This window comes from Protopterus annectens, chromosome 3.part0 (genome assembly GCF_019279795.1).
Source record: "Protopterus annectens isolate FY-2018-M chromosome 3.part0, PAN1.0, whole genome shotgun sequence".
NCBI lineage: Eukaryota > Metazoa > Chordata > Ceratodontiformes > Protopteridae > Protopterus > Protopterus annectens.
In genome coordinates, this window is record NC_056731.1 from 1,896,459,005 (window position 1) to 1,896,471,102 (window position 12,098).

At 41.2% G+C, this 12,098-nt stretch overlaps 1 protein-coding gene across 1 annotated transcript in view; it reads right to left on the reverse strand.

Annotated features, from left to right (window-relative positions):
• Positions 1-12,098, reverse strand: part of SLC9C1 (solute carrier family 9 member C1) — a 3,253,894-nt gene that overhangs the window by 853,334 nt on the left and 2,388,462 nt on the right. The window contains exon 17 of the mRNA XM_044066060.1: positions 8,919-8,970. Coding sequence (XP_043921995.1) covers positions 8,919-8,970 — 52 coding nt within the window. The remainder of the gene's footprint in view (positions 1-8,918; positions 8,971-12,098) is intronic.

Consider the following 12,098-nt stretch of genomic DNA (forward strand, 5'->3'; position numbering starts at 1 on the left):
AGTTTTCCCTTTTCTCTAATTTTGAAGACAAAAATGGTTATAAAAATCTCAGTACCATTAAAAGGGTCCTTTGATACTGATAAGTAGGAGGTACATGTAGAACAGTGATTGTTTGCACACTGACAGCTACTGAGGATTAAGGAAGCACGTGAGGGAGGGCGGTGTTAAGCAAGTTCAGTTATGTGCAAACCATGAATGTGGATTCAGGTGTATTCACAATGGTGATATAATAAGCCGCTGTTAACTTATAATCTATGTCTCCACTGGTCATTCTACACGGTGCCAGAAGTGAGATGGCAACTAAATATTGTTCAAGTGTAATGAACAGCTTAAGTGCAAAAGGTAAATAAATATACTTTGTCAGCATGGCAGATGGATTTCACAGACCCAAACCACTGATGTTTGATGAAAACGTCGTGGAGAACTGGCATGTGTTTGCACAAGAATATGATAGTTTCCTAGCTGCTGCATATTCAGACAAAGGTACATGCACACAAGCATTTATACTTCTCAATTTTGTTAGGCTCAGAGGCTATCGCATGAGAAAGTTATTTTTCATATGCACCTGCTGTTTATGCAGGAGAGGGAGAAAACTGCCTTGTTATTGCTCAGGCTGAGACACGCAAAGATCCAGAATGTTTAAAATATACATTTTGAGAAGTGTGTAACCCCCAAATGAATAATGAAATGATAGAGAGGCATAAATTCAATGCCAGAAATCAAAAGCCTGGTGAAAACTATGGACAGATATTACTGATTTAAGAAATAAAGCAGATGTGTAGATTTGGGGATCTACATTATATTAAAAGACCACCTTGTATGTGGCATTAATAATGACATGGTAAGAAAAATTCTACTATGTGATAGTGAATTCACATTGAGAAAAGCTACTGAAATTTGCCAGATACATGAATTCACAGAAAAACATACTAGTATGCTTGCTATATCTGCTGCTGTGAATGTTGACAGTGTGCAACAAAAAACTAAGACAATTTGCCCTTATAAATGTCACTTGAAGAGCTGTGACATACTACCTGCCATTGTTAATTGTCGCAATTGTGGGGCAGTCCCGAACCTAAACAAGAAATGTTTTTAGCCTATGGTCAACTGTGTCACAAATGCAAAAAGTGGAATTATTTCAAAACGTTCTGCAGATCAATGCAGACTCATGATAAAATTTATCCAACGAAGACAGTGAATCAAATTGAGACTATAGCAGACCCTGACTGCAGTGATAAATCTTTTTATGTTAATGGTGTTTCTGTGGTTGGCAAAACAGTTGACACAGTGGACTCTCACTTGTCAGTAAACAATGAAATATTTTGCACTGTACAAATTAATGGGAAGCCAGTAGAGCTTAAAGAAGACACCAGATCCAAATGCAATTTCATATCAACAAAAGTTTATGCAAAAGTAAAAGCTGGAGAGAACCTAGAGTTAAGGCACACAAAACTAGTTGCTTATAGTGGCAAAGAAATTCAGACAGATGGCGCTGTAATCCTTTCTTGCCATTCTGTAGGTAACAGTTATGATTTACAATTATATGTAGTTCAAATAGACATACTGTCATTACTAGGCCTGGAAGACAGCTTAAGAATGTTATTGATTTCGCTCAATAAGTAGGTTCGCCACCTAATTACAAATGAAAATGTCAGTTTTTCACAACACATCTTTAAAGAATATGATGATATCTTCAAACATGAACTTGGTAAACTTCCAGTTACATATTCTATGAAGATGAACCATGAAATAAACCCATTTGTTAGACCTGCATGCAAAATTCTGGTAGCAATGCAAAGTAAAGTAAAAGCAGAATTAGACAGAATGGTAAATCTGGGTGTTCTTACTCCTGTGACAGAGCATACTGAATGGATATCATGCATGGTGGCAGCCCACAGGAAAAGCTCATATGACATTTGGATATGTATTGATCCTAGAGACTTAAATATTAAGTCCTTAAATGTCCTCATCATCCAATGCACATAGTAGACGAGGTAGCAGCACTATTGCCAAATTCGACTGTTTTCTTAGTTTTAGATAACAAGAACTCCTTTTGGCAAATCTCACTGGATCATAGATCTTCTTTATTAACAACATTCAGCACACCATTTGGGAGATACAGGGTTTTGAGAATGCCATTTGGAATCAGTCCCACCAATGAAGTATTCTAGCAAGCCATGGAACAGATATTTGATGGCTATCCTTGTGTCATTACTGTGGATGACATTATTGTTGGAGGTAATGGAGAAAGGGAACATAACAGAAATCTCAGGAAAGTCCTAGACCATGCACATGAGGTCAGCCTCAAGTTAAATCTTTGAAACGAAAATTCAAACTGAAAGAAGTCAACTATGCTGGTCACATGCTCACAGGTTCAGGGCTGCAGCCAGATCCATCAAAGATAACAGCAATCAATACAATGCCAGTCCCAGAGAATGTTACATCTTTACAGCATTTTCTGGGCATGATTAATTATTTGGGAAAATGTATCCCAAACGTCAGTGAGCTTTCTGCACCATTGCATGAGCTGACACATAAAGATATAAAATGGTCATGGTTTGAAAAGCACCAACAGGCATTTGATACTCTAAAAAAAGAGAATTGCTAGTCCACCCACACTGAGATACTATGATGTCCATAAGCCTGTGCCACTCTTTTGCGATACCTCTCAACATGGACTTGGTGCAGCATGTCTTCAGGAGGGCATTACAATTGCATATGTATCCTGTACCCTAACTCAAAAAGAGATGCACTATGCCCAAATAGAAAAAGAACTTCTTGCTGTTGTGTTTGCATGCTCCAAATTCAGTGACTATATGTATGGAAGGCAAGTTGTTAGAATGCTGACTTCAGAAGGTCATGATCATGTAGGTATTGTGAAGGACATTTGTGCTGAACCAAGGTCCCATATAATTCAGTCTGAAGGAGTAGACTACAGAAGAAATCACAGACACATTTTGCCTGTCCCAGAGCCAGCCAAAGCCACAGCAGGCTGAGTGTACTGGTGATTCCACTTCCTTGAGTGAATTGCCAACCAATCAGCTTCAAGAAGACAGACCACCTTATTCAAATGGTTCTGAAATACAAAGCAGTGCTTCAGTGTCAAATAATTCAAATCAAAATTTGTATATGACATGGGAGGAAGAGTCTGCAAACCCAATCCTAAATATATATAGTGAATTGGCCTTAAAATTGGGCAGGCCTTGTTGAACTGTTAATATGATATTTAATTCTGGAGTGTGTTTAAAGAAAATATTAAAATAAATTTGTTCATGTATTTGAAATAAGGAACAAAGTTAAAGAGGGAGGATGTAGAACAGTGATTGTACCTTGACAGCTACTGTAGTTGAAGGAAGCATGTGGGGGAGGGTGGTGTTAAGCAAGTTCAGTTATGTGCAAGTCATGAATGTGCATGCAGATGTATTCACATTGACTGTACAATAAATTGCTATTTACTTGCAGTCTGTTTCCACTGGTCATTTTACAGTACATACATGTCCTTAAATGAAAATCTAGTTTTATCCTTCTATTCTAGACCAAATAAGAATCTTTTTCTGTCATAGGGCCATTATGTATATACCACTAACATTATCATTAAAAGACAGTTTCTAAGCCATGCATGTCTTCTAAGGAAAGCCCTTGACATAGCAGCCCTGGATGTAACATCAGTTATATCTAAGGTGACCATTTTGTTACAGGACCTAAACTGGGACACTTGAAGGCCGCACCGGGAAGCCAGGTCTGCAATCCCATTCTCCCGGCCCCCATGTGAGTGGAGATAGGGCCAACATGTCATCTCACACCAGGGCCAGCAGGTTGGCCTCCCATCCTTCACTCGGCACTGTGGGGATGCCAGTCTGTGAACGGCACCACCCAGAAGGCAAGAGGCCACATGCCAGGAGGCTCAAAGTGATGCACATTTGTCTGCGGGGCAGAGAAACTAAGGTGTGCCACAAAAAACTGCGGAGATGGGGGGACCCAGGGCCATCTCCTCTGTGAGTTTAAAAGCCCTAGGTGCAAGGCAAAGGGGTGAACAGGTCTCACAGAAGTCTGGATGAGGGACTGTCTGAGGCTTCGTGGCCCAGCAGAGTTCCATGAGGCAGGGAAAATCCCCTGAGAGGCTCCAAGAGCACATGCGACACTGCATGATTTGGCAGCAGTCAGGAGATATGTAACCCTGGAAAAGAGCTGTTTCTCCTGGGTAGAAGTGGAAGCCTGGAGGGGGGGTCCATCCCGATGGAAGTCTGGAAGAGAGAGAGCGGTGGAAAGTGACTGGGACAGGACAGCTCCTACCTGGGTGAGGGGGTATGGACCATGCTCCCTTTGGGACGGAAGTCTGGAAGGGGAGAGAGGCAGATAGTGGCATAGCTGGGTGAGTTCTTGTCTGGGTGAAGGGGGGGGTCAGGCAGAGCTCCCCACAATGGAAGTCCTTAAGGGAGCGACTGGCAGACAGCAGCGGGTTCTGGAGAGCTCCTGCTGGGCGAGCAGGGTCTGGCACAGTGCCCCCCTCCATGACAGAAGTCCTTAAGGGACCAACTGGTGGACAATGGTGGAGCCTGGGGAGCTCCTGCCTGGTTGAGCGGGGTCAGGCAGAGCTCCCTATGATGAAAGTCCTTGAGGAAGTACCAGGGCAAATGGTGGAGGGGTCTGGAGAGCTCCTGCTGGGGCGAAGGCATCCAACTTCACCCCATAACTGACAGCATCCTTGAAAAATCTCAAAGTCGCCAGAGCTGTTCTGGATGGGAAAGCAGGGGGGACTCTGAAGCCTTCATAACAGTGGATCTGCCCCTCAGTGGCTGAGGGGAGTTCCAGACAGGTGGACGGGATTGGAGGGGAAGCTCCCCTTAAAGGGTTCAAGGGCATGAGTGATCTGGCACGATTTGGCAGCCTGCAGGAGACATGGAGGTGGTGGAGTCCCCTGACATGGGGGTCCACGGTCGGGGAAGGTCTCTTGGGCAGGTCAAAGGGAGGCCTGTAGGGGTCGCCCCTGACAGAAGTCAGTAAGGGAGCACCAGGCAGATGGGTGTGGGGCCTGGAGAGCTCCTTCCTGGGTGAGTAAGGTAAGGCAGAGCCCCCCACAATGGAAGTCCTTGAGGGAGCGACTGACAGACAGTGGCAGGGCCTGGAAGGCTCCTGCCAGGGCGAAGGCATTCGACCATACCCCATACCCAATGGCACCACTGAAAAATTGCAAAATCCCCAGAGCTGCTCAGGATGGGAAAGCAGGGGGACTGGCCACCCCAGGAAGCCAGGTTACCATTCAGACTGAGTGGTCTAAACTGGGGCATTTCTGTGTCCCAAAGACAATGTTCGGATTCAGACAGAGACTTCCAAACAGGGACTGTCCTGGAAAAACTGGGACAGTTGGTCACCTTGGTTATATCATAACTACATTTAAGTATCTGAGCTGCTCTTTATTCACTGTAGCCACCAGCTTTTCTCTATTGTTAGTAATATTGTTACTAGGAACAAACTGTAAATTTTCCTGAATCTTTTCTAAAGCAGAACTTTTATACAATTTCCTTTGGGTTAGGTCATAAGTGCTTTAACACCAAAGGCACAAGATGTATATACCTTTTCCTGTAATTAGGTAGGAGGTTTGAATCCTTATCATACAAAAAAGTTAGAAGGGGTAAATTGTTTTGATCATAATTAGATGCAGATTACAGAAACTACTGTCTAGATCTGGCTTGCAGGGGTTAGATAAATCCTGTTTGTCTAATGTTTTATACATCCTGTCAGTATTCTTAGTAGCAGCAGCCTTGTGCATCAAGAGACTGACTGTTTACATTTAAGGTATTCTTACATGTATAATAAAGTGCCAGCTTCACCAGTACAGAGGGATAATGCTCTGTCTGTGACCCATGTCACCTTGGGTCTGACTAGCAGCTTAGGATTGGAAGAGTTAGCCAGGGAAGACTGAAGAATAACGAGGTGGGGCCTGCTTGTCTTCCTTTGCAATTAGGCTAGGGGGCACATATCCAGAGTGAGGCCACTCTGTGTGGAATCCCCACTGAAGATCAGATATCATAAAAGGCAGTTATTATTTTTTAAGGGACAGAGCCACTGATGCTATGTCCCTTGCAGAAGAAGGAGACATGCTCCCTCCCGACTCTTTGCATGTTTCCCTGGGGGATTATATAGGCATGTGCATAGAAAACACATACAGCTTTAAGGGAAAAATTATTCCTGCAAAGGATTATAACACCACTTGTTGTGTCTTTCGGCTTTTCCCGGTTAGGGGTCGCCACAGCGGGACTCCGGTCCGCTAATGATTGGCAGTAGATTTTTACGTGCCGAGTTGCCGGCCCTGACGCACAACCTTCAACGAAGGTACGCCCATTCACGCATGTCTCCACACAGAAGATGTTCTAGCTGAGAATTGAACAGGACGTCTTACTGTGAGGTGACAATGGTACCGCAGCACCACCACCGCAGTATTATAACACCACTACTATTGTTTATTCCTTACAGTTAAGGTGGAATGAATGGGCAGTACGATTCCCACCAGCAGGAGAACAAAGATGTCAGCTGGGTGAGCATGAAAGAGGCTTGATTGTCAAGCAAGGACAGGAGCAAAAAAAAGTAAGGAAAAAAGTATAATAAAATAATAAAGAGGGGTACACTTCACCTAACATCTGTCAGGCTCATCTTCTACTAGACAACTGAAATAGTCACTCATACAATTTAAGGGATCCATAAAGGACATGCTTTCTTATGGTGAGAATCCTGAAAGGAATGAGAATGAATCTACCTTTTAAAGTCTTACTCATAACTAGATTTGTTGGGGAAGGGTTATTTTCCTTTCTTTTTTTTTCCTCTTAGATTTTCTCAGATACCTTTAAAGATTCATGTTTCTCTTTTTTTTTTTTCCATAGACCAATGCTGGTCCAACAGAGGTGTCAGCTTATAACCCTAAAGTTTTAGTGTGGTTTCCTGTACAAATTTAATTGAGTACCTAGCAAAGATTTTATATACTGAATGAGGGGCTATATCAATGCAGAGACTGAAATAGGTGAAGTTATGGAGGGCTTAGGCTGACGAATTGATGAAGCCCAGGATTATCCATTGCTGAACCCTTGTACCAAGCATGGCCTAACAGAATATGTAAATGCAATTAAGGTATATTTTGGAAGCACCAAGGTTGCTGAGCAGAAATTTGATACTTTTGATGATAACTGAGTGTCCCTTTGTTTGGGTGTTGTTTGAGAAATGGAACCCTTTTCCGAAAAGCTTGACAATTACTGTTTTTTCACCTCCTTTAGTAGCTCCTTCAACAACCTATTTATATTTAACAGCTTTATCCATCTTGTCTTGCTTGTTTTTTCTATAAATCTCTTTTATCCATCTTTACAGAAGAAGGATTTTAGACAACAAAAAATAGTCATAAATATAGAAGTGTGACTTAAAGATGGGCAAAGTATATCACAGTTTATTTATCTGAAGTCTGACTGAAGAAAAATAATAAACCTAAATGAGTGAGAGATAAAATTACTCCACTGCTGATTCATGGTATGAAGCACAGAATACAGTGAGGAAAACTGAAAAAGGCTCCTTGGAAGACTGGCTATATATGAATGCCCCACACATCTACAAAGATTCTGTGAAATGTTGGCTTGAGATCAGCTAAACTATTCATAGGGAATACTGATGGAACTCTGGACTGGAACAAAGACAGAGATAAGGTGGGTGTACCCTAAATGTTATGATCATACATCTCAACCGCATGGTGCAAACAAATCTGGACAAAGCCTGACACAAGGAGAAATGGCCCAAAAATAGGGGCACATTTTAAATATTGCTTTTATAAACTTAGAAAGTTGCTAGAATAGCAGGGTTTGTGCTAGCATGCATTTTCTGAAGGATATGAAGTCCGAAATTCAAATGTATGCATTATTTAGTGTCTTCAGTCCTTAGATCATCACAGTAATTTGTCAAAAAACACAATTTTATGAGGAACAGACCAAAAATATGAGGCAAAAATCTGGACATTCTACAAAAATCTCTACAATTGAGAGGTATGATATGATATACTATTACAGTGACTGTCTCCAAAGAAGATAAATGGAGGTTGAGGAGTAAGTAAAAATGTCAAAATAAATTCATCGTTCAGGTGTCAAGCATACCCACATTGTGGCTAACAGAAGGGATTCATTCATAAACAGTTCAGAGATCAAATTTAAACCTTTTTATAAGGTTCGAGTACCTCAAAAACCTAACTTTAGATAAAACAAAATCCTAACAAGATAAAATCAGAAATAGTGAAGTCCTCACCTAAACATGTTTAAGTATCAAATGGCAAGTGAGCATGACGTGTACCTCAGCAGGAAAGTGAGGAAGAAGATCACTAATATTTTAAGTTCCCTTCAATCACTGGTTGCTCATTTTGACATACTGTTAAAGAAAAGTGCTTTGAAAGTTGCAATCAGTGTCAACAAATTATAAACTAGTTTAAATCCAAAAACATTTTACAAAACCTAGAGGTCAATGAAAGAAACTGATACAGTCATAACAAAAGTCAGCAATATGAATAATGTTTTACACCTTAAAAGTTTCCTTTTAATATCACTTCTGTTATTTACATTTTATAACCTTGCAAGTCATGTAAAACTGTCTCACTACTCAGCTAAGGATTTTACAAATGTATTTATATTTTATAACTCCCAGGTCATTATAAATTGTCTCACTACAATGCAAAGGATTTCACAAATGTTTCTGGAGTTTGAAACTATACAAAAAAGAATGCATGCCAATTCCCTCAACATGAGGAAAATATCTGCTCTGAACACTGGATCATTAAATACAGTTATTCCCTCAACATGAGGAAAATATCTGCTCTGAACACTGGATCATTAAATACAGTTATATAATGGAAAGTAACTCTGGCAAGCCTGTAAAGTAATGAATTTAACACTTACCTAACTCTTTAATAACTTCTTGTCTATTCATATCAATTGTATTCTTCAGTCGCTATAAAGCAAATGAAAAGATAACCATAAGTAACTGTGATCATTTCAACATAAAGAATTTATTTAACTGCATTTCATTTTTCCATTTTATAAATTGTAAATGTTATGCCCACATAATGCCAAAGGGGAATAGCAAGTGGATGCTGTGCTTTTTTTTTTTTTTTTTTGTGGATGGTGATTTTGTAGGTCCCCAAAATACTGAAGCTGGGATTTATAATCAAGACTGTTTTGATTTATAAGCCCTCCCCTTGCTGCCTAGAACTGTCACTGCACACTTTAAGCAGCAAGGTTCAGAGTACCACTTGCCAATGTAGTAGACCATCCTGGTGCCGAGGACTTGCAAAACTGGGGATTCTTATATACCCAAACAACGGGAGTGCTGGGCAGGGCAGGAATCCTAAACCATAAGTGTGAGTGGCATTCTTGCAAAAAAATAGCTGTCTTTCACTGGTGGGAATCTGAGCAGCGCAAATCAGAACTAATTCACCCTGCAGAGATAGCAAATGTAGGTAAGTTCTGCTGTGTGCATATGGGATTGTTTGCGTGTATGTGCATGTGTATGAAAAAGCTCTGGGGAAGTGTGTAGTTGCTTTGTGTCCATTTGTGAATGGGTATTGTCAATATCAGCATTGTGTGTGTGTGTGTGTGTGTGTGTGTGTGTGTGTGTGTGTGTGTGTGTGTGTGTGTGTGTGTGTGTGTGTGTGTGTGTGTGTGTGTGTGTGTGTGTGTGTGTGTGTGTGTGTGTGTGTGTGTTTTGGGGTGAGAGCAGTGCCTGCATGTAATCTTCATGATAACTGTGTTACATAGTAGTGCAGATAGAAGGTGCTCCTTTGCTTAAATATTCCAGCTACACAGTTAGTGATTCATAGTCATGCATATTCCCAGGTAATGAGATCTTGCTGCTTTCAGAGTGTGGGTGACTATGAACCAACAAATAGCACTGCAGCATAACTCAGCTCATTGGTGCAGGTGAGTTAGCACTGTAAAGCCAATTACTATGAATACCATGCTGAATGTTTTCAGGAGTAAACATCTACCTTTTATATATCATGTGTAAGTACTTTTCAGTTGCAAAAGCAGAATGACAGTATTATTTTTGCAGGTATATAATAGGAAGGCAGAGACAGGGTTCCTTTTCATGATGTGTTTCCCCCCCCAAGAAACAATATACAAATGCAAATTGTATGACATCTGCAGTCAGTCTTCTTCAACTGCAACTTCATAAATTAAATATTAAATGAAAAAAATGGTCAAATGTAAAATTATTAAAATGTCCAACTGATTATTTAGTCTTACTTTATCTAGTATTTAGTTTTTATGTTGACTATTTACTTCTGTGTTGTTCCTTGCCACATTCTCAGTGATTTTTATTTTTTCCCCTGTGTTCAGCATTGGATTTATGGAAGCTGTACTGCACATCCATGAAGTACACTTGGGTGAGATACTCATATTGTAAGAGATGGTTGATTTCTGTTTTGTATTTTCTGTAATTCGGCATATTTTGTGTATTCAAAAAATAACACTAGTATGGTATTTGTTGTTATTTTTTAGTTTACGTATTGTTTTTAATTTTTGGTTTACGTATCTTCTGTTACCACACCTCATCCTATTCATGTGTTTTTATCCAATCTTTGCTGCTCATATTTTGTGTATTCCTTGCATTCTATTTTTCTTCAGCTTAATGTTTAAACAATACCTCTTCCTAACTGACTGCAAAAAAAACCCAAAAAACAAATTCTGTCGATTGTCTACTTCTGGATAGCCAGAAGGTAGCACTATAACCTAGGACAGAAAGGAGGAGCCTAGAATTAGGTTCATAGGTTCATAGGTTTATACTAGGCTATCTGCCCTAGGGCATTTATAAGCCTAGCCAGAATGTGTTTGGCTTTCGCCACCCATTTTAAATTTATTTTGCTATGCCCTTTTTGCGAGGTTAGTATACTGTGCCTCTATCTAACAGTGACACAGAAGTGATACCCGGGGTAAACCTACGATCTCCCATCCACTCATCAAGATTCCTCTTGAAGAGAGTCAATGAGGGACTCTGCCTAACCTGGACTGGGATTTTCTTCCAGAGTGAAGGGAGCCTCTGGGTTATGAATCTGTCCCTCCAGCATGTCCTATTTATTTCAGTGCTGAGGTTCAAGTCTCTCGAGCACGTAGCTCGATGGGATTTGGATTTTCTGAGGTGCAGCATGTCCATTAATTCCGGGTTGGACATGGCTTTATACGTCAGGCACAGATCGCCTCTGAACAGGCGGTATGCCACTGAGTAGAGCTGGAGTTTCTTTAACCGGGCAGCATATGGCATCTGTTTGAGCCCTTTGATCCTCTTGGTGAGGTACTTTTGGGGTCTTTCCAGTTGCTGCAGGTGTCTGGTAAGGTACATCCCAAAAGGGGCATTGTACTCAATTATGGGCCTGATGAGGGATGAGTAAAGAGGCACAATGACCTCCCTGATCTAGATGTGAATCCCTTCATGATTAGGTGGGCTATATAAAATGTTTTTCTAACCACTTTGGCCACGTGGTTGTCAAATGAGAGATTGCTATCAACTTGGGTCCCCAGGTCCCTAATTACTTCTTCTGTACTTAATGGATTTCCACCTATGTGGTAATTTGTGGGCACTTTGTTTTGCCAAAGGGGATGACTATACACTTTTGGCATTTAGCTTGAGGCCATGGCTCTGGCACCAGTTGTCTGTTTCTATGAGGCCCTTTTGGAGGATGCTTGTGTCGGCTGGAGAGTCGATTATGGCACCCAGTTTGCAGTCATCTGCGAACTTGGTCAGCCACAGTCCTTCCGTGTTGGCCTGTACCTCCGAGAAATATATACCGAACAAGAGAGGTCCCAGGACTGAGCCTTGTGGGACACCACTTGTAACTGGTTTGGAGTCTGACATGGCTCCAGCAATTCTAACCATGTGGGTTCTGTCCTTGAGCCAGTTTGCAATCCATCTAGTGACATAGGGGTTTATATTTAAGCTGGTGAGCTTATCTATAATGCCCAAGTGGGGTATTGTATCGAAGGCTTTTGCGAGGTCCAGGTAGGCTGTGTGGACCACCTTCCCTCGTCAATGGCCTTGGTGACTGTTTCAAAGAAATCAACCAGGTTTAAGAGGCAGGATCT